Source organism: Schistocerca piceifrons, chromosome 3 (assembly GCF_021461385.2).
Source record: "Schistocerca piceifrons isolate TAMUIC-IGC-003096 chromosome 3, iqSchPice1.1, whole genome shotgun sequence".
In the NCBI taxonomy this organism is placed as follows: Eukaryota; Metazoa; Arthropoda; class Insecta; order Orthoptera; family Acrididae; genus Schistocerca; species Schistocerca piceifrons.
In genome coordinates this window covers 700968712-700992900 of record NC_060140.1, presented here as the reverse complement: position 1 = coordinate 700992900, position 24189 = coordinate 700968712, and the positions used below count along the sequence as shown (strand labels likewise).

At 41.8% G+C, this 24189-nt stretch overlaps 1 protein-coding gene and 1 non-coding gene across 6 annotated transcripts in view; both read right to left on the bottom strand.

Moving 5' to 3' along the window:
* LOC124789475 overlaps positions 1 to 24189 on the bottom strand; it is a 74963-nt gene that overhangs the window by 25255 nt on the left and 25519 nt on the right. For 3 of the 5 annotated variants that reach the window (XM_047256844.1, XM_047256847.1, XM_047256848.1), the window contains 2 exons: positions 14484 to 14572; positions 11352 to 11444 (listed from right to left, as the gene is read on the bottom strand). In XM_047256844.1, coding sequence (XP_047112800.1) covers positions 11352 to 11444; positions 14484 to 14570 — 180 coding nt within the window. In that variant the 5' untranslated portion in view covers positions 14571 to 14572. Of the gene's footprint in view, positions 1 to 11351; positions 11445 to 14483; positions 14576 to 24189 lie in introns of all 5 variants that reach the window. The other 2 variants (XM_047256846.1, XM_047256845.1) reach the window with 1 other exon arrangement.
* Trnat-ugu lies at positions 15899 to 15973 on the bottom strand. Its single transcript has one exon. It is a non-coding gene; the product is annotated as a tRNA-Thr (tRNA).

Below are 24189 nucleotides of genomic sequence, written 5' to 3'. Positions count from 1 at the left end.
TGGTGCACCTATATACGAAATGTGTGCAGAGCAAGGCTGTAATTCGAAAAAGTACAGAAAATGTGAATAATTGGATATTTCTTTGTTAAAATTTTGAGTCCCTCATTTTTTGGTGTCCTAAACGTTTTATTTAGAAGACATGAATGTTTATGTACAATACCCTTTTAAATTCCTTGCTTCTGTGCTGGGTCTGTGCTACAGTGAGTTCAGACCATTCTTAACTTCTAGCGTTTATCCACCATATCCCAGTAATGTTGTGTTACAAAAGTATTCTGCACTAAACAACTCCTGATAATGAAATGCATTCATTTTAGGTGGAAATAGGTATGTAATTTTTATTTTCATGTACATATTACGTTACCTGAAACTGATAACACAAATTCATGTCTTATTATAGCGTGTACAGAATTTCTTGGGAAAAATTGCAGAAGAAAACTGCCTGGATATATGTAAACAGTGTTACAATATTACAGCAAAACATGATCAGGGGCTGATTGATCTTTATGCTGTGAAGCAGAGGTGTCCACGAAATCACGCTCAAAGATCAATTCTTCCAGCTTTAAATATCATATACTTAATGGAGCTACAAGAGAGAGAGTGTGTTTCGATGTATTTACAAGAGTTTTTAGCGTTAGTGTGAAGAGAATAAGAAGACTACAAGCACTGAAAATCGCTGTCAGAATACCCGAAGACAAGAGAGGGAGGCATATTTCCCACAGCCTACCAAGAGCAGTGCATGGTTTGGTACGAGATCATATGTAATTCTTTTTGTGGAAAGAATGCCATTATGTAGGTGAGCAAAACGATATTACATAAAGTGCTGACATCAACATCAAAGCGATAAGGAAATTATTGCTTGAGAAACACCTCAAAGAAAAAGTAATCTGTTACTTTTACTGGACATCCTTCACGGACAGTTTTAATAACAAATTTGGAAGGACACAAAGAGACGCTAGTTGCACTTGTGAGGAACTAAATGTCAGCTGACGTCTAAATGATACAATGAAGCGCAGAGCCGTGATTCAGCTCCTTCTTCATAGGCAGAGGAGCATAAAATTTTACACTTCTCTTCAACATCAGAAATCGGAAGCAGGTACATTAGAAGAACACACTGCTACTTTGTTGTTCGATTTAATGTGGAACATCTTCCTACCAAAACGTCCAGTGCAACACGCGTTTTATGTAGGGAAACTTACTTTTAATTTATTTTGCTTACACATTATAAAGACCGACAAAACCACAGTACACGTCTATCGCGAAGATGAAGGCAAGAAAAGTCCATATGAAGTTAGCTCATTTATAAATGATTTATATAAAAGATGTCCCATGAAATACGTTGAACTCCAACCGAACAGCTAAAATAAGAATCACACCCTCAGCAGATTTGTGTTGTACCTAATTGTTTCTGGGAAATACAACAACAATCTCTAATGAGGGGGCACAGTTTTTTGTCCTGTGATTGGGATTTCAGCATTATAGAAAAGAAACTAAGGGAACAGGCCATAATATCTACTGCGCAAGACGTTAGAAAGGTGTTTCTTACAAGTTGTAATTCTTAAAGGTCTGGCGGAAGATAAATTCCTTCTTAAAGAAATTGGTGCTACTGAGAATTAGTCTCAAGTCATGTGGACGCTGTATTACAGGAATAAGTGAATTTCTGAAGAAACTCAGAAAAGTGGCAGACAAAGAAATTTGACTTTCTCTATCAGCACTTTTTCAACTTTTATTTTTGATAGTATCACACTGAGCTGTATTAGAGCCTTTACGTTGATCAATGGACAGTGTTTTTGGGACTCCACCATGGCCCTCTGACTGCACCAGATAAGCTATTTTACTCATCAGGAATGGTTTCAATTAAGTCTAATACAGTAACAGACACTGAAAAATACCAACGTAATCTGCATGACGAACAGATTCATTTCTATGAAGAAATTTTGAAGTCACTTGTAACGAACGATAGCCAAAACGACGAACAAGTGGGGCGTGAAGTATTAATTTCTGTTGTAGAATTGTGCACGACTATTGTGAAATGCAGAACTGTACATATTCTATAGTTGTATTTAATGATAACGATAATTTGAATAGAAGGGAGTATATGGTTTCAGAATTTTTAAGGCACCAATTTCAGCTTTTAACAATTAATTACATTACTTTAAAATTACATTAGAAATCCAGTCTTTTGTCAAAGAACCAGGCTTTCATCATATTACATAAAATGTGAAGGAATATTCTAATAAGTAATAATTTTATAAGAGTTAAACTGTTTTTATCGATTTCCCACAAATCGATGACAGTTGATTTAAGCCCATTTGAAGTATACGATTTTTCCGTTCTATCCCAAGATTGTACTTATGATTCATGTCCATATTTAGTTTTCACTTGCGGTTTTCTCTAATTTTTCCTTTGTCACTGGTTTCTTGTCCACAAAGTCAACGACTTTTGTGAAGTCTATGAATTCCAGGTGGTTGCAAACAAAGAGCAGTTGCTCGCAGAGTTCCAGTGTGTGCTGTAATTATCGTATGGTGACCAAACTTGGTAGATATACTACTTGCTAATGTAGAATGGTTTATTTTTTGTCATCAGTCTTCGGACTGGTTTGGTGTAGCCCGACGCGTGTTCCTTTCCTGTGCTAACCTTTTCGACTCAGAGCAGCATTTCCAGTCTACGTCCTCAGTTAATTGCTGGATGTATACCAATCTCTGTCTTCCTCTACAGGTTTTGCTTTCTACAGCTCCTCTAGTACCGCGGAAGTCACTCCCTGATGTCTTAACATACGTCCTATCACCTTGTTCCTTCTCCTTGTCATTGTTTTCCACATATTCCTATCCTCTCCGATTCTGCGCAGAACCTCATTCCTTACCTCATCAGTCCACCCAATTTTCAACATTCGTCTGCAGCACCACACCTCAAATGCTTCGATTCTCTTCTGCTCCGGTCCATGTTTCACAGTCCATGTTTCACTACCGTACAATGCTGTACTCCAGACGTACATTCTCAGAAATTTGTTCTTCAAATTAAGGCCGATATTTAACATTAGTAGACTTCTCTTGGGCAGGAATGCCCTTTTTACCATTGCTAGTCTGCTTTCGATGTCCTCCTTGCTGCGTCCACCACTGGTTATTTTACTGCCTAGGTAGCAGAATTCCTTAACGTCATCTATTTCGTAACCATCAAACCTGATGCACAGTTTCTCACTGTTCTCACTTCTACTACTTCTCATTACCTTCGTCTTTCTTCGGTTTACTCTCAGTCCGTACTCTGTACTCATTAGACTATTCATTCAGTTCAGCACGTCTTTTAATTCTTCTTCACTTTCATTTAGGATATCAATGTCATCAGTGAATATTATCATTGATATCCTTTCACCTTGAGTTTTAATTCCACTCCTGGATCTATTTTTTATTTCGATCATTGCTTCCTCGATGTATAGAGTGAACAGTAGGGGCGAAAGGATACATCATTGTCTTAAACCCTTTTTAATACGACCACTTCGTCCTTGGTCGTCCACACTTATTGTTCTCTCTTGGCTGTTGTACGTATTGTACATGATCCGTCTCTCCCTATAGCTTACCCCTAATTTTCTCGAAATTTCGAACATCTAGCACCATTTTACATTGTTGAGCGCTTTCTCCAGGTCGACATGTACGTATTGTACATGATCCGTCTCTCCCTATAGCTTACCCCTACTTTTCTCGAAATTTCGAACATCTAGCACCATTTTACATTGTTGAACGCTTTCTCCAGGTCGACAAATGCTATGAACGTGTCTTGATTTTTCTTTAGTCTTGCTTCCATTATTAACAGCAACGTCAGAATTGCCTCTCTCGTGCCTTTACCTTTTCTAAAGCCAAACTGATCGTCATCTAGCGTATCCTTAATTTTCTTTTCCATTCTTCTGTATATTATTCTTGTAAGCAACTTGGATGCAAGAGCTGTTAAGCTGATTCTCGCACATGTCAGCTCTTGCCGTCTTCGGAATTGTGTAGAAGATGCTTTTCCGAAAGTCAGATGGTATGTCGCCAGACTCATACATTATACACCAACGTGAATAGTCGTTTTGCTGTCACATCGTTTTGATTATGAATCAAAGGCGCTACCCCTTGATCACTGGTGTCTTATGCTAGAAGAAAATTAGTTCCAATTTTTATTACCAAATCTGGCACTGTACAGCATCTCGTCGATGTCTCTTTACTCATTATGAACAAACTGTGTAATCGGTGGTTAGTAATGAAATCAGCAGTGTGGCTTTCTCATTTTTTTATCTTTCCTGTCCACGTCCTGTTCCTAATCCATTACATGTCGAAACACTTCTACATGTCTTTATTGCATTTATAGGACCATATTTGCACCCGATGGCCAAAATAGAATCAAATTGTTTTTCAGCTTGAATCGGTTCCACAATAACGCATTGGAGTATCTACCAAGCTACCGCCCACATTGGACCTTCGTGGGAGACTGCAGTTTAATCACCCGATACTACCTTCTGTCCCATCAAGGGCTTTCCATACACTCTGTAATAGGAGTTCCATCAAGCTCAGTGTTGATCTTCCTTTTCTGTTATCACTATCTTTCGAACTTTGAGATGTATTCAGTCGTTGGTCTGCGGGACCTGGGAGCATCGTACCGACAGATCGCACGGATAGTTGTCTGCAGTGCAATGATTGCAGATCGTTTTGTGACGCAATGGACACAGTTTGACAGTATGAGAAAAAGAGTAGGAATGGGTCCTTCCAGGAGGAGTACACCGGAAGATCGGAAGATCGTAGAGTTATTCGACTGACTCATACAAATGGACGGATTAAAACATCTTAAGTCAGGGCAATGGTTACAGGTAGACTGCGACTACGAACCGTCGGGAAAGATTATTGGAAACCAGATTGTAATGTCGAACTGTATGTTCCCTACACCGCTGACACCACACCAGAGACAACAGAGAATTGCATGTACTAGACCGTGCGTCACCAGGGACGTTGAGTGCAATCTGTGATGTTCAGACTTAAATCTTGATTCTGTCTGTGATTCTCAGATCGAAACCACTGAGTCCGTGGGTGACCTGGTGTAAGGTCACAGGTAGCAGCGTTTCTCGAGACCATACCTCTCCTGCTGCTGACTCGTGTTGTGGAAGCTACTAAATGTGACAGCAGGACTGATCTGTGAATTTTTGACGGGAGGATGAATGGTCGCCAGCATGTCACAACAACAGTGAAACCTGTTGTTATACAACCAAAGTACCAAATGGCATGCTCTAACAGGATAACGCCAGATCCCACACTGAATTTCACAGTACAAATGCCTTGAGAAACGTAGGAGTCACTGACTGACCTGACTGGCTCCCCGATTTGTCACTCACGCAGCCTGTCTGGCATGCGATTGAAAGACGAATTTTCGTACCAGACTCCAGTCAGTAATATTTATGAACTTAGAGTATATGTTTCAGGCTCAACATGAAATTCATCAAAATGAAATTCAGAGGCTGTCTGATGCCACGTCAAAAGGAAAACAAGAATGTATTCGTCCATTTGACGATGGACATATTTGGACATTATTCAAACGGAATTAAAGTTAAATCATTTAACATCCGTTACGTCACGCATCGACAACCTTTGGTGATCTGCAGACCTGATTCGTATACTTACTTAATTTCTCGGGCCGTCTCGTCAGGTGACGCGATAGCAGCTCTCATAGCGCTTAAAGACAAAACTATATCGTCCATGGCCTTAATATTTCAAGGGTAACGCACCAATTTGAATGGTACCCCTTTCCCGAAATGCCACGCCAACAAATTTGGTCTCAAAACAGGTTTTTTTGAGAAAAGATAAATTTTATGTTCACATCAGAAGATGTTTGCATCTATTTATGGTTTGTAAACTTACTTTATTGATTTTAGGCTCTTCGGAACAGCAATATAAAAACCGGCCTGCAAAATTGTGCTACGCATTGCTCTCATGCCCACGCATATGTTCTTTTGACCGGACTGAAAGCAGTCGTGGTTCGAATCCGGCAAGCTATCCCTCTATTCTCCACCACTAAGTTTTATAAAGATGCTTCATAGCGCAACATTTCATTTCCATCAGCATAAAATTAATTCATTATATTCTCTGCTGAGATAATGAGGAACGACATGCATGATTTCTACTACCTTAATACGTGCCATGATTGCTGCTATTATAATGCGCGTTCCTTAATGCGAACAGTGCGGACAACGAATTTAAAACAAACTTCTGGTCTGTGCCTCTCCAGATAAACATCATCAACGACATCGTGTTATATTTGGATTGTCAGAAAGTTTTTCTGAAGATGTAGTACGTAAGCTAGAGAATTTAAAAAGGGAAACGGGTGGATTGATGTTAGATACACTGGAAATTAATGATAAGTGGTGGCAGGGAGAACAGGACTACTGGTCAGGTGAGTACGGATTTATAAACAGAAAGTCAAATAACTGTACTTTAGAATTCAATCTAATGATAATGAATAAGAAAATAGGAATATGGGTAAGCTACTATCAACAGCATAGTGCATGCATCACCTTAGCAAAAATAGATACGAAACCAACACCCACCGCAGCAGTACAAGTTTATACGTAAAATAGCAAAGTAAATTATATGAATGTTCGTGGCATTTACAACATGTACGAGTAAGACAAAACCTAACAGACTTTACGACACACTCACACATATTATCTCCTTTGACAGACGGTAACGGTGTGGCAGTGCACCAGGAGTCGAAATGCAAAGAGCAACAAAAGTAAAGGACCACTTTTTCGAAACTCCGTAATTGTCCCGCGTGACACGTAAGTTTGAAATTTCACTCAAAGGTGCCTATAACCTTCCTCTGTAATGGTGCAGAAACATGGTGCCCTGCGACGTCACCCGCGGGTTCGGTCTTGCTTCGAGCAGCAAAGTGTCGACACGCGCGAAAAGAAGGCTGCAGCTCAGAAGTTCTTGAGAGCTGTAAGGGCAGTTAAGGATTTCACAATATCACCAAATTTCGCCGCAGTTCTGCCTAAGTCCACCATGGACGTCTCACACGATAACTAGGTCGTCATATCACCTCTTACCCACATTCCATCCCTTCTCTTGGCGTCTGTGCGATGGAGGTCAAAACCGCGACAAACGTCGGTGAAATCACGCTGTATTATGTGGGCATAAAGGGCGTCAATGAAACCACCCCTTTCCATGGGGGAGGGGGAATTGACTCCCTCATATTTCACGGTCAAAAACGTAATTTCTATGTATGTTATCAGAAAGGTGTTCTTGACACCCTTTGTCACTGGTAACACCGCCGAACGTTTTAAGCCTCCTATAAGGACACTGAGAGGCTGCATCGTCATTGAATGCGACTGAACACCTGTGGAGTGCAGAGAGACCACAAGTTTTGCTCCCGTGTACAGACTGGAACCACTAGGAACCGTTTAAAACCATTCGACGAAATTTGAATGTGATCCGAAACACTCCCACCTGTGGCGTGGCCGCACGGAGTGCAATATTTACAAGAGTGAATGGAACGGCGCAGGGTTCGTCTAAGACCCCGCAGTTCCGCAATACCTTCGGTGTCACCCAAGAAACTTTACTGGGCACGTTATAAATGTAACTGTCACAAATGTGGACAGAAATCCAACCTGAAGCCTACTCTAGCGCCTGAGCGTTAGGAATACCTTCCACACCCTTCCGGTACGATCTGCCTAGCTTCAGGCACCACAGCAGCCAAGAAGCTGAATTGGTGTCGGAATTTCTGACATGTATGTTTGTTTATAATGTGCTTAGTAAAGTTGCTTGTGTAGCGCCTAGGGTATTGGGGAAATGGGGAGGAGGTGGCGGTGGTGGTGGTTTAGAGATACACTTTGCTGCTTGATCCATGCATATGTTAAATTACCCTCCCACGTGATGACACCATAGGAGGGCGGAAAACAGAAGTGTTGAGGAATAATAAGTACCCTTTACTGCTCCTGATGACGTTCAAATTTCACCCTGTGGTTCTGAACAATCTTCAGTGGTTCAGCCCTTTACAATCGCGTCGCACACCCAAATGGTGAGATCACATTCAATGGCGATGCAGCCCCACAGTCTCCCTAGAGAACTCTTGAAATGTCCGAAGGTATCAGCAGTGTCAAAGGAAGTCGAGAACGCGTTCTGTTGATCATCGCATTGCACTTTGTTGTTTTCGACAGCGAAATGTGTGCGAATCAACGCCTCAGGGAGAGGAGTGTTGTCCTACACGGCCTTTATGCCACCCTAGAGGCGTATTCGTATCGATTCTAAACGGCGGTCTGACGGTGTGTCTGAAATGTTTTCCTCGGCCATCCATTAGAAAGCTACGTGATGTCAACGATGGGTATCGCGGTTCTGACCTCCATCGCATAGGCATCAAAAGGTGGTGATATGTGGGTAAGAGGAGCTGTGACGAGCTTTTCATAGTGTGACACGTCCCCGGTGGCACTGTGCAGAACTGTGACATAATTTGGTGCCAATGTGATATCATTAACTTGTAACGCCGGAAATGCATATCCTCCTATTTCCATCTATTGTACTATAATTTGTTTTCCTTATTTTTGCTACCTGAATATATGATATTTCTGTGTCTTCACATATTGTAATTGTTTTACTATTTGTATATATATATATTTATGCATTTATGTCGATGTATAATTGGTTTGTTGTGTAAAGATTATTTGTATTTTTACGCTGGGTCTTGCCTAGGGAAAACTGCTATCGAACGATTACATCGATAGGTCGTGTGAAGAATATAAGTGTGTAGGATCTTTGGTAGTGTTAACTCTGCCGCGTGGAGCGCGGGCAGAACAGGGAGTCGGAGTCTGGCGGGAGTAGCGAGTGTAGCAGGTGTTGTGTGACGCTCCCGCGAGTTGCCGCGCTTTCGGGGTTTGGCAGCATGTAATTGCGCTCGACTCGCGATGATAGTTTCTGACATGGTGTCGCGGACGGGAAGCATTAGCTGGCGCACATCAAGAGCCCGTTTCGCCTGGTGACCGTGTCGAGAAGAAGGCGCGCCAACATCCAGCTTCTGCAACAGCGACGGCCGACAATGAGTGACTGTCGCCACCTCCTCGATCGACGGCTTCAAACCTTCAATCAACCAACAAGGAAGACTAAAAGCACGTAAAGTTTCAGAACTGTATGGCAGACCTCAGCTTTTCAAATTGTTCCATTTGCCTCGCAAAATTACAGCAACTTAGCATGAAACTTTGTTGCTCATTGTCCCAATTGCATTGCCAAGCAGGGTCCCTTCCTTTTCCGAAATGAACCCGAGTGTCGTCGAAATTCAAACGCCAGCATTAAAATAATATAATTAGATTTCACTGCTTTAATTTCAAAGTTCAGTAGCTGGCTACAATATTTAGGTTACACGAGCACAAATTTAGAGTGCGAGTTTTGTTAGCATATTTTAGCTTACCTGTGACTGCAGCTCAGCTTGGTATGTACTAAATTTTACTATTGTTAATAGTTCAGAATCATTTAATTCAAGTTCAAAGTTAAATCTCTTGTTTCTAAATTGCGTAGAGTCAAGTTGCTTTTGAAATGATTGTTGAGGTAGTCCAAGACTAACCGTATTTTACTGGATTTCGATGTGCTTCAGAAAGAAAGCTCACTATTAACTTTAGTCACTAAATTAACTTTCGATTTTCCGGTTTTATTAATTCTTTTGCTAAATTAAGTCAGAGTGTAGCGAAATTTATTACTTCTGACAAACTTTCAGATTTCACACTACACGTGTCAACCTTCAGTTGCCACGCTTCTAGTGTTAATTATATGTGTAATAACCTTTCTTTTTCAGTTACTATAGTAATTGTCCTTAGGACTGGCGACCGTGATTTCCCCCAAATCTCAAATATCTAATTACCGCTAGTTAATTGTTAACGTAACGGCCGCACATTTACTTTCTTTATTAACTTTACCCCTTTTCAAAATTAATTTCCACCAGTTTCATTTGCATTTTTCCTTTCATTTAGATGTATCCCTTTCCTCCCTCTTTACCGATAGATTAACTTCGGTGACGATTGCTTTTCCCAAATTTCCATTAGGTACACGCGGTTTAATTTCTCACTGTCATTAAGGTCGATAAGTGAGGGGGGAGGTTACAAACTCACCTTGTAGCTCGAGTGAACTACTGAGATATGTCTTCTGGTAAACCTTGCGGGATGTAAGGTCGTGGTCCATGAAACTCTTCAGCTCCTAACGTTTCGTCCAGTGCTTCGCTGGACATCTTCAGAGGGGTGTTTCTCCTCCGGTGAGTCTTGCCGACTGACGGGTCGGACGTCTGAGAGCGACTTATGTATCGTAGAAAGTGGGCGTGACCAGAGTTACACGTGATATGCAGAGATAACCTTTGTCAGAGATAAAACTTAACTATCGATCGTAATCTTGTCACGGATAAAACTGTCTAGCAATTTTGTAGTGCTACTGTCCAAATATCACTAAGTTTCATGGTCTGTTCTTTCCGATTAAAATTATCCCTATGTTTATATATTTCAATTGCTTCTCTACAAAGCCGTGGGTAATAGTTCGTCGTCGTAGATAAAATTTTTGTTTCGGAAAACTTCACTTGATGATTTCCTTGCTGAAAAGCGTGTTCTGCTACAGCCGATTTATCTGTTTTTCTTAATCGGCAAAGACTTCTGTGTTCTTTTAACCGTGTATTTACGCTTCTTTTTGTTGTTCCAACATAAACTTTACCACATGTACACGGAATTTTATATACGCCACTGGCTGATAGAGGAGCGCGTTTATCTTTTACAGACCGAAGAACATGACAAATTTTCTTCGTTGGTCTAAAAACAGGTCTAATATCAAGTTTACTTAAAATCTTTCCAATCTGATCCGTTACTTTCTTTATAAAAGGGAGAGAGACTGTATTCTTCCATCGTTTTTCGGACTTGTCCTTAAGCTTTTTTTTGTTTGGGTGCAGAATTCTGCTTACTTCTTTCTTTGAGTAGCCATGGACCACGACATTACATCCCGCAAGGTTTACCAGAAGATATGTCATCCGGTCGTGAAAGCCTTCATACTACTGAGATATGGCTTCCGTCTTCCTCGTGTGTCGACAGCTTGCTGTTTGAAGCGTCCGCGAGCCAGAGGGCGACGTCGCAGGGCACCACGCTTTTGCACCATTATGCAGACGAAGGTTGTAGGTACCTTCGAGAGAAATGCCACAGTAATGCGTCGCAATGAGAGGCGATTGTGGGGCTTTGAAAAAGTGGTCGCTTAATTCCGTTGCGCCGTATAGTTTGATCACAGGGCATTACTACAGACATTAACCTGTTATTAGATACCAATCAATTAAAACATCCCGATATTCTACCAACATCTATTGTGCGTCATGAAAAGGGGTGAACTCACCTCTCTGAGAACCCTGAAGAACGTAAAGAGCAATCGAGGCAGCTGGAACAGTGTGACCTGTCGCCGTGGTCGCGTAGAGCTCTGCTGGGACTCCTGCAACAGTGACATAAAACCTCTAAATGCGTAAAATACATGTCAAGTACATGGCACTGTCAATGAATCAATGAATTGCCATAAAACGGCACTTTTCTGTAACAGACAATTCTTCTTGAATGCTAAACAGCATACTAAGCCAAAAATCAATTGTAGGAAAATGCGACTTTTGGAAGCGATTACTTAGCTGCAGGACTCACAAATACGGGAGCAATGACAAATTAACGCTATATAGCGGATCGTAGCGAGAGTTGACACCCTTACAATATACTTTGATGAAAGAGGCGCGGCGGTCTAACTCAGAAAATGTCCTCCTCCTCGTCAGCGGGGAAGTTACATCGGGTACAATGAGTTTTCTGTAGTCTAGGCCACTTGAACAACATGAGGGGTATTCATTTTTCACCCACATTGAATAAAACACATTTTGAAACAACGAAAACGATTTATTTTAGCCAAATTTGCACTTAAAATTATTAAAAAAGTTGTCGAGACACACATCAGTAGGTTGATATATTTTGCAGATTTTCATCCGATGATGTAGAAGGGAATAATTTCTGAGGTAGCCCTTCTTTAAGAAAGAAAGTTTTCGTTGCCCAAAAACCTGCTGAAAGGAAAACATGTGGCGCTCATTCCAATCATCTTGTAGGTCTGATATAACTTATCTTTAAGATAGAAAGTTTTCATTGTTAGAAAGCGTGCTGGAACAATAATGTGTGGTACTCACACACGATCATCTTGCAGACATCTGTTTAAGGAGTTGTCCATTCTGACTTTTGCTTTACAATATATTTATTCCCATATGAAATTTGTTGTAAGCAATCATATTCTGTTTCATTTCAAAAGAAACAATGATGTTCATAATTACAGTAGGACAAAGTAACGACATCAGTTACTCCACATTAAGGTTTTCCTTAATACAAAAAGAGTGCAAAATACTGCACTCAAATTTTTTTATTACTTACCCAGTGATAAAATGTGTGACTGCAAAATAAAATTTGAAAACTGAAAATGTTTCTCCTTAACAACTCGAACTATTCAGCAAAAACTTTTCTGTTATTATGATGTGTGGAAGGTGGTGGGTAGGAAGTAGGAATTACTAGTTCACATCGGTAATTTAAGAAAAGTGAACAGGTATTAAAAGCACATATATTCAGAACGTCGCTATATTTACACGTTAATTTTTGATGTGAATGTAAAATGATTCGTTCCACATCATTATGAATTATCGTGCAAAAGGTCGATGGAACACGAAAAAACAAAGTCAAGTCTACTGAACGACTGACTGCAGCAGAAATTTTTCACCGTCATATTGAACAATCAGCTGATTTATTAGTCTTTCTCTTTGTTTTCTTATTAAAATACATTCACAAAACTTAATGTATGATACAAGCCAAATGTTTTGTAGCAATCAATTTTATGTTACTAAAAATACACTGATCAACACAAACATTTTGTTTACTGTCCACCACGAGCTTGGATAGCACCTCGTGAAATTACTGGCAGGTGATGCGGTATGGGAAGTATGTAAGCAGTGCAGAGAATGGGGAACCATTCTAACGACAGTGAAGATAGAAAATGTGGAAATCAGTGATACATTATTTTGAAAACCACCATAGTGAACCTATGGTGTTGTCACCGCCACCAAGTTCGCATTATCTGAACCCTGTTGAGTGCACCTGTGTGCCTTTATACAAACAAAAACTCAATAATGTAGCGAAACCGTGTGATCTGTGCACCTATCTGCTGCGACATCTGCTACGCCGCAAAATAATGTATTTGGTGTATCCGCAAAAAAAACTACTACGACTTTCCTGGCCACACAAGCCATGGAGCGGAGGAGTGTTGACCAACACCCTAGTCCTGGGCACTGAACATTCTGTCGCCAATGCAACAAAATAACGTCACAGAGAGAGAGGATCCGTCAATGTTATGGTGATGCGACATGAAGCAACAGGAGTAATTCACATTGTAAGGAAGCTCAGTCAGGAAGCTGACAAAGTGATGGAGCTAGTCAGTGAGTCTGAAGAAAGAATTTGTGCAGTATTACAACTCTGGCTAGGTTCCTTCAGGAGATGACTGAACAAAACAAGCAGAGCGAAAATTCATCGACAGTGCCGACCTGCTGCTCTTTCTGCGGTGGGCTTGCTGTTGTTGGCCAAAAGAGTCTCATAAATATTCCTCAGATCAGACAATCATTCTCAGCTTTGCTCAGTTTGCTCACCTGTTCTCAGGCACTCTTCACGTGTATACGTGAAGCTGAGCTACACCGCCAGCGCCAGACTAACTCCAAATTGAAGACTGTAGATAACACACGATGATTCAGGCAGTCACCTACTCATGCCTTAGGCTCTGGGAGCTAACGGCATCCGCCACGTGTGATCACTGGCAGCGCTGGCAGCCCTGCTGACTCCAGCGAGTGATGCAGTAGAGATACGACATTGCACAGACGTGCCTGCCAACTATGGCTCGCTGGGCTCTGCAGCTCTCTACGTCATTCGGAGGTCACCGGTCCCTCCTTCACCGGCGACCACACCTCTGTGTCCAACACGAACAAATTCTGAACCTACCAGTGACGCCTTACTGGCTGCTCGCCTCTCTATTCCAGTCCCCACCATTCACAACTCACGTACTAGAGAAGGAGACGGCGTATACTTCCTGACCTACACGCAGCTCTTGCCTCTTCCACAGGAGAGCTCGTATCCTGGGCTTCTACAATATTATCATAAGCGTACGAAGGACGTGTCGAATCCATTCGACGCTGAATCGCTGCTGTGTAGCATTCCAAAGATGGACCATTATGCTATTAAGCACATGCAGATAATGGTTTGGCTGATCAATGTATAATACATACTTTTCTCAGTATTTCAGATGTCGTGCATCACGTTACAGTGAAAATGTCTTTACTAGGCCACCTAATCTGATGAAAGTGCCTTATCCTTTCTTAAGTTTTCATCCGCCATCAGCCATGTGCCGTGGTTAAATTTCAGTGTATCCAGCTTGACAGCAGCAGGCGCAGCACTACGGTACGTCGACACAAACCTGATGCAGAGGGCGCAGAGGCGTCTCCTGGCACAGGCTGAAGGCTACCAGGGCCGCGCAGTACAGGAACAACAGCCGAGGCCACATGGCTGCTGAAACACAAGTTAAATGTAACGATAACGGGTAAAGAACTACAAGGCATTTCCTACATACAATGCACGAGATTCTTAATTGATTTTTCAGTGAAATGATAAACTAATTCGTTGGGAAGGTTCTAGATGTGGTGTTGTATGTACATTTATTAGAAAAGTGTGTAAATCATCTGACATAAAACAGAATACAATGAAAAGCTACTGGTTTAAGTGTATGTGAATTCAAATACTTATATAAGGGACTATTACATACACCAATACACCATTAGGTAATTTTTCTTTCTTTTAGAGAATTTGTTCTTAATATTAGACTAAAAATTAAAACTGAAAATTCTGCTTCGTGACTTCAAGTAAACTTCGTAACGCAAGTCCTGAAACAGACTGTTTAACTTCTTAAGCTCTTACAATGTGTCACAAATGGTATAACAGACTGTCAGATATGATAAGGATAGTGAAACAGCAGTTGGCCAGATACTGTATTTATTGCCAAACAGATGTATGGTTAATGTTAGTAATAACTAGCACATCTGTATTAAGGTAATTACATTTATCGTGTCACCTACAGTTTTCTTCAATTAATCGTCAGGTGAGCTGCACTTCAACAAATTGAAGTTTTGTTTTATTCAACTGAAGGTCATTCTATGATATTTGTCGAACCAAACCAATGGCGACATAACAAATGTACGATAATACAGCGGTCGTGGCTTTTTATTTACACTAACAATAATGAGCTATGGGGCAAAAGGTGATAAAGTTTATTTAGGTGTGTTATTATAAGACTGGGATGACATACTAATGTTTCACATCAGAAGGTAATTCAATTTGCGTTTAATAATGATTACAGACTAAATGATAATTATGCCAGAAAACGAACGATTAATGGAAACAACAGGAATTATAATTGCATACTACAGAAAGTAATTTTAAAAGGGGTGTCAGAAGATAGTGTCAATGAACCATTTCAAAAAATGGCTCTGAGCACTATGGGACTCAACTTCTAAGGTCATCAGTCCCCTAGAACTTAGAACTACTTAAACCTAACTAACCTAAGGATATCACATACATCCATGCCCGAGGCAGGATTCAAACCTGCGACCGTAGCGGTCACGCGGTTCCAGACTGTAGCGCCTAGAACCGCTCGGCCACACCGGCCGGCAATGAACCATTTGACTCATTAACTATATATGACGGTAGTATCTGTTCCCGAAAGAAGAGTTACCGTGGATGACCATGCAGCTTTGCTAGAAATGAAATGATAATTAAATGGACACGCTAGCTGCAAACAGGCGAGATCTACTTCATTGGGGACATGTTGAAAATGTGTGCCCCGACCGGGACTCGAGCCCGGGATCTCCTGCTTACATGGCAGACGCTCTATCCATCTGAGCCACCGCGGGCACAGAGGATACTGCGTCTGCAGGGACTTATCCCTTGCACGCTCCCCATGAGATCCACATGCCCAACATGTCCACACCACTACATTCGTAGTGCGCCTAATAGATGTTTGCCCATCATACTCATTACTCGTGGCAGATTAATCTACCAAGTCCCGTACGAGTTCGGGCATAGCGTGTGCGTTCGCACAAGAAGGTCAATGGCCGGGAAGCCATATTTTAACTATATATGACGGTAGTATCTGTTCGAGTCCCGGTCGGGGCACACATTTTCAACATGTCCCCAATGAAGTACATCACGCCTGTTTGCAGCTAGGGTGTACATTTAATTATCATTTCATTTGACTCATTATTCTGTAATTATAAATTTTTCTTTGATCTTGCATTTCTAATGAAGAAAATGGAAGTTAAGATAGAGTCAAATACATGGGTAAAACTAGGTACAAATATATCACCAGAAACTCCCAGAGTGTTTAATACAGCAGCAAAATAAATCAATCAGTTAAATCATTAATTATACTGGGAAGCAGAAATGAAGTAACACACAAGATTCATCATAATCAATGTATATAATCCAAATAACGATATGACAGCTCCCCCCCCCCCCAAAAAAAAATAAAAAAAAAATTAATCATATTTAGACTTATATGTAAACTGATTTTAACTGAAGTAACAAATCAATTAGTAAACAAAAGTAAGACGTGTCTTGTCTTAAATGAGCCCTGCGGCATTAAACAAAGTTCAAGGAAAATAAACTTACAGTTAACTCATCTAATCAAGGTTTCGCTTAGTATGGGAATAATTCAAAAAAATCTAAAATTGCTAGTTGTAAAGCCATTTCGCCGGCAACTGTGGCCGAGCGGTTCTAGGCGCTTCAGTCCGGAACCGCGCGCCTGCTACAGTTGCATGGCTGAATCCTGTCTCAGGCATGGATGTGTGTGATGTCCTTAGGTTAGTTAGGTTTAAGTAGTTCTAAGTCTAGGGGACTGATGACCTCAGATGTTAAGTCCCCTAGTGCTTATAGCCATTTTAACCATTTTGTAAAGCCATTTCACATAACGTATGATACAAGAGATGTTAGAAGCTGTAGATGTTTCATTATTATTTAGCTTTTATATCATAACAAGAAGGTTATTTACTTGAATAAGAATGAAATACAACTTAATGATCTAAATGGGTTCAGGAAAAGCAAATTTACTTAAACAACAGACTTTGAGTTTACAAAGTAAGTCATCAACGCCACAGAGAAACATGCAGTTGACTATTGGTTCCTTCTGGACCTACATAAAACCTTTCATCTGATCTATCATGATCTAATACTTAGGCAGTCATATATACATGGTATCTGTAGAGTTCCCCGTAACTTAAGTCTTACTCTTCTGGTAGGTAACAGGTGTGTAGGAAAGTTAGCTGTGGAGTACTTCATAGGTATGAGTCAGGCCATCTACTGATCTTGATTTTCATAAGTGATATCACTTTCTGCAGCAGAGGCACAGTTTCTTTTTCTTTTTGCAGATGATAGTAGACCGTTGTACTGAAGGGCATAATTTGACTGATTTATTGCAGAAGGTTCTGTCAAGCAGAAGAAGCAGAAAGACAGTTTACAAATAATTGTCAGAAGAAACGTTGTAGATGAGCTTTAGAGAAAAAAATTAGTTCTGTAAGTAATATAACCCTGTTATTAGGGAATCATTGCATTGATTAAACATTCCACATAAGCTTTCTAGGAATTTTGGTGGTTGATTATATCAGTTGGGGAAAGGGTATGTGTTTTAAGAAAACGCACAGTATTCAATTTTGTACAATAAGTACCGCCAAACGAACAACTGGTGTAGTTCATGAACGGGAGTCAACAAACACGTTAGAAGGCTCCAGACATTGGGTGTACGTGTTGATGAAAACTTATACTGGAGAAGCATATTAGTGAGCTTCTCAGTCAATGAAGTTGAGCTACTTTTCCCCTTCGTATAACTGCTAATCTCTGAAACAAACGATTCACCCTCCGTACTTATTTTGCATATTTCCATTGAATAATGTCTTGTGGAATACTTTTGTGGGTTACTCGCACCTTAGAAAATACTGATGGCACAAAATCGAGCAGTAAGAATAGTAAGTGATGTTCACACACAATACACAATGTAAATACCTCTTCAAGGAGCTGGACATTTTAACTACACGGTCCCAGTACATATATCCGCTAATTAAATTCGTCGTAAATAGTGCATCACAATTTCAGAAGCACAGTGTTGTCCATAGGTAGACCACTACAGGAAAAATAATCTTTATTACCAATCATTAATACTGTCAGTGGCTCGGGAAGGTGTTCAACATGCAGCAACAAAATTTTTTGATTTTTTGCCCAATTCCATAAAATGCATGACAGGCAGCAAAGCAAGCTTTAATTCTAACATAATCAAGTCATTCTATTCGATGGGAAATTTTCTGTTTAAAAGCTGGTAGCCTGTAGAAAGAAGAAAAAATTGTTCAAGTGCAGTTTAAGAAGAGGGCTAAATAATAATGTGTTCATTAACGTTAACGCTAATCGTGTACACATATCATGTAAAGTAATTCGCTACAAATTATTACACTAAAAGAATTGTTCAAATGATCCATGGAACACTTACTAAACTAAAAAAAGAGGGAAGTGACATTTATAAACCTAATATAATGTTGCGTGCATTTCCAGGTGGAATAATTTATTTATGTTACCACAGGTTAAAAAAGTCTGATGTGTTTTATATGTGACACATACACTCATGAGGCAAAGAAAGTAGCACACCTTCCTAATATCATGTAGGGCCACCGCGAGCACGCAGAAGTGCCGCAACACGAAGCGACATGATCTCGACTAAGGTCTGAAGTAGTTCTGTGGGGAATTGACACCATGAACCCTGCAGGGCTGTCCATAAATCCGTAAGAGTGCAAGGGGGTGGAGATCTCTTCTAAATAGCACGTTGCAAGGCATCCCAGATATGCTCAATAACGGTCAGGTCCGGGGAGTTTGGTGGCCAGCGCAAGTGTTTAAACTCAGAAGAGTGTTCCTGGAGCTTTTTGTAGCAATCGTGAACGTGTGGGGTGTCGCATTGTCCTGCTGGAATTACCCAGCTCCGTCGGAATGCACAGTGGACATGAATGGATGCAGGTGATTAGACAGGATGCTTACGTACGTGTCACCTGTCAGAGTCGTATCTAGACGTATCATGGTTACCGTATCGCTCCAAGTACACACACCCCACACCATTACAGAGCCTCCACCAGCTTGAACCGTCCCCTGCTGACCTGAAGGGTTCATGGATTCATGAGGCTTTCTGCATACCCATACACGTCCATCCGCAAAATACAATTTGAAACGAGACTCATCCGACAAGGCAACATGTTTCCAATCATCAATGGTCCACTGTCGGTGTTGATGGGCCCAGGTGAGGCGTAAAGCTTTGTGTCGTGCAATCATCAAGGGTACACGAGTGGGCCTCCGGCTCCGAAAGCCCATATCGGTGATGTTACGGTTGCACTTCTGTAACGTTGAACGATTCTTTTCAGTCGTCGTTGGTCACATCCTTGCAGGATGTTTTTCCAGGCGCAACAATGTTTCACTGGATTTTTGATATTCGCAGTACACTCGTGAAACGTTCGACTGCAAAATCCCCACTTCATCGCTACCTCGGAGATGCTGTGCTCGTGCGCCGATTCTAACACTACTTTCAGACTCACTTAAATCTTGATATCCTGCCATTGTAGTAGCAATAACTGATGTAACAACTGCTCCAGACACTTGTCTTATATAGGCGTTGCCCACCGCAGCGCCCTATTCTGCGTCTTTACATACACTCCTGGAAATGGAAAAAAGAACACATTGACACCGGTGTGTCAGACCCACCATACTTGCTCCGGACACTGCGAGAGGGCTGTACAAGCAATGATCACACGCACGGCACAGCGGACACACCAGGAACCGCGGTGTTGGCCGTCGAATGGCGCTAGCTGCGCAGCATTTGTGCACTGCCGCCTTCAGTGTCAGCCAGTTTGCCGTGGCATACGGAGCTCCATCGCAGTCTTTAACACTGGTAGCATGCCGCGACAGCGTGGACGTGAACCGTATGTGCAGTTGACGGACTTTGAGCGAGGGAGTATAGTGGGCATGCGGGAGGCCGGGTGGACGTACCGCCGAATTGCTCAACACGTGGGGCGTGAAGTCTCCACAGTACATCGATGTTGTCGCCAGTGGTCGGCGGAAGGTGCACGTGCCCGTCGACCTAGGACCGGACCGCAGTGACGCACGGATGCACGCCAAGACCGTAGGATCCTACGCAGTACCGTAGGGGACCGCACCGCCCCTTCCCAGCAAATCAGGGACACTGTTGCTCCTGGGGTATCGGCGAGGACCATTCGCAACCGTCTCCATGAAGCTGGGCTACGGTCCCGCACACCGTTAGACCGTCTTCCGCTCGCGCCCCAACATCGTGCAGCCCGCCTCCAGTGGTGTCGCGACAGGCGTGAATGGAGGCACGAATGGAGACGTGTCGTCTTCAGCGATGAGAGTCGCTTCTGCCTCGGTGCCAATGATGGTCGTATGCGTGTTTGGCGCCGTGCAGGTGAGCGCCACAATCAGGACTGCATACGACCGAGGCACACAGGGCCAACACCCGGCATCATGGTGTGGGGAGCGATCTCTTACACTGGCCGTACACCACTGGTGATCGTCGAGGGGACACTGAATAGTGCACGGTACATCCAAACCGTCATCGAACCCATCGTTCTACCATTCCTAGACCGGCAAGGGAACTTGCTGTTCCAACAGGACAATGCACGTCCGCATGTATCCCGCGCCATCCAACGTGCTCTAGATGGTGTAAGTCAACTACCCTGGCCAGCAAGATCTCCGGATCTGTCCCCCACTGAGCATGTTTGGGACTGGATGAAGCGTCGTCTCACGCGGTCTACACGTCCAGCACGAACGCTGGTCCAACTGAGGCGCCAGGTGGAAATGGCATGGCAAGCCGTTCCACAGGACTACATCCAGCATCTCTACGATCGTCTCCATGGGAGAATAGCAGCCTGCATTGCTGCGAAAGGTGGATATACACTGTACTAGTGTCGATATTGTGCATGCTCTGTTGCCTGTGTCTATGTGCCTGTGGTTCTGTCAGTGTGATCATGTGATGTATCTAACCCCAGGAATGTGTCAATAAAGTTTCCCCTTCCTGGGACAATGAATTCACGGTGTTCTTATTTCAATTTCCAGGAGTGTATATCTGTATTTGAATACACACGCCTATACCAGTTTGTGTGTGTGTGTGTGTGTGTGTGTGTGTGTGTGTGTGTGTGTGTGTATGTGTGTGTGTGTGTGTGTGTGCGCGCGCGCACATATGAGTTTAGAACTACTTAAACCTAACTAATCTAAGGACATCACACACATCCATGCCCGAGGCAGGATTCGAACCTGCGACGGTAGCGGTCACGCGGTTCCAGATTTAAGCGCCTAGAACCGCACGCCCAGACCGGCCGGCCCTAGAGTTACAATTAGACTTCTGGGAACAAAGTAGGGTAACTGAATATTAACTCCAAATTCTGCTGTAAGTTATCTTATTCAAACAGTAGATGTCGGGGAAATTCTCAGGGGTCATGACTTCATCGAGGCATATCATCATAGTTCACCCAGTTTGCACGATATTTACAAATTACATACACAAACCTTGCTCGTGAATCAGAATATCTGTTACTGAAAACCATATCATAATACCTAGAGCAGTTCCTGAAATTATCATTTACATACAAACAGAAAAACGTGATAGTAGCATTAATTTGTAATACATAGCGACTAAGACACAATTTTGTACTCTTGTTAAATTATGTAAATAAGTTTCCTTTAATTTACGTCTATGGTCACAAACGTTTGTTAAGAGATTACCGGTTTCGGTCTATAACGACCATCATCAGATCTGTTTTATAAAAACAATGTCCTAATGTACTGTATTTAAGATTTGACGATGACATTATGGCTGCATTACTTTTGGACTTTGTTTTTATAAAACAGATCTGATGATGGTCATTATAGACCGAAACCGGTAATATGTTAACAAAGAGTTTGTGACCATAGACGTAAATTAAAGGAAACTTATTGTATATATGGGTCACTGTTTTATTCGCGACAACGTCACAATTTGTGAAATTATGTAAAGTCTATATCTCTTACGAAGTGACTTGTCTGTTTCATTGTGAACAATGAGCAGAAACTTAATAATAATTATTATTATATTTATTATTATTGTTAGAAAAAGAGAAACTCAGATCTACACTATCAGAGCCACAGGGAAAGGAGTGATGTAATGAAGGGGGTAAGTTCCATTTCTCCTACATAGCTTTAGTGATAACAGGAATTGTTTACAAAAGCATTGAATGTTGAGCTGGTCAATATCACTTACATTTAAAATGTTTATATAGTTTATTAGATATAGATATGATATGTGTTTCTGTGCGTTACTAACAAATGTCAAGGAATGTTTACTGGGATCAAAGTAGGACAAAATATACGAACGTATATTCCACAAAGCGTGGTTAACAAGATACAAGTGTTGGCAAAGTACGGAACGTACTATGGTGATGTATTTCATGTGGAGATGGTTGTGAAATCATATATGACGAACGAAACATGGAACGCTCAGATAGCAGCAGTGGTGATAAATATTAACAGAATGTGGTACACACGGCTTCACACCTAGTATATGGTGCAACGTTATCTACAATCTCCTGATTGACTATGCATGCTACCTCGACGACTGAATTAATCAGCGTACTTTAGTATCTTGAGAGACGTACAACGAAAAAATGTGCTCCTAGCAGTTCTCTGCTCCATATGGCTCAGGCAAGAGGAGACTCCAATGCAATTCAGTTTGGATGTGCTCAAGGTTTTGGACACCATCATAACAAGACTGTCTATTGGCCTCTGATGTCGGCTGCATGACTAGATTGGCCATGCAAATGCGAAGTATGGTCTGTGTTACTCCGTTTAACATCATAAAAACCTGGAACAGTCTGTTGATCTCTGAATACCCGTTCGACAGGACACATCGTTGCCACGTGCAGTCACTCTTAGTGTGTACGGTGCCGTGGATATTATACGTCAGCTAGTACTTGGGTTAATCATAAATGTGTAATGTTAATGTTTATGAGAATCACCTTGTGTTGATCCTCGAATTTCTCCTCCCCTCTCTCCCCAGGCTGTCTTATTCCTCAGGTGGAACCTCAGGCATCACTGGAGATTGGTGTTAAAAGCCTCACCCCGTGCAGACACATCGGAAAAATGGTAATTGCTATTGCCAGTAAATAGCACATGACTCTTTAACAGGATAATCATTTGTTCACTATCTTTACAGTGTTACTGTGCAGCACCTTCCGCCCACAGAATACACCCAGAGCATTAATTTATATTCCCCAGACTGTAGTCTTACGTTACCCTTGGTTTCCTCCAGTCACCAAGTGCCTGAAGCTCATTTCAGCTTCGACATGACCTGGGGCTTTTCCTCTAGTGTGCCAGTGTTTATGAGAATACATGTCTCCACCACTCTTATTAGGTACAGCACCTCCTGAAGATTTAGTATTTTAACACAATTTCAGGCTTTGGGTAGCTGCAGACAAGGTGCTGACGAGTGCCGCAATAATTTTCGTGTCTTACTTTTAAGGCGTCGGCATCAAGGTGACAAGTTGTGCTCAGTAGGAAATGCACTGATTAGCCAAAGCATTATTATCATCTGCTTTATAGCTTTTTAGTCCACCTATGAAACACTTTACAGCAGCGAATCTGTGTGGCTTTATTTCGACAGATCCTTGACATGTCTCGAGAGGTACGTGCCTACAGATGACTATTCACATATCACACAGTTCCCACAAATTACCAGCCTGTGGAGGTGCGAGTAGCGTCTCAGATGTCTTCCATCGGGTTCAGATGAGGCAGCCAGAATATCAGCGTGAGTTTGCTGTTATGTTCCTAAAACCACTGTAGCTCGTTCTGACCTTTTGGCACCGACAGTTATCTTGCTAGAAGGAGCAGTTACCGTCAGGAAAGACATTAAATGTGAGATGCAGCTGTTCCACAGATATGTTAACTTAGCGCACAGAGTCATGGTTCTTTGTATTAGTAGCGCAGGTCCCATGGAAGTCCAAGTAAATCTCCCCCATAAGATAATATTGCCCCCAGTTGGCTGTCTGTGGCGCGCCGCATGG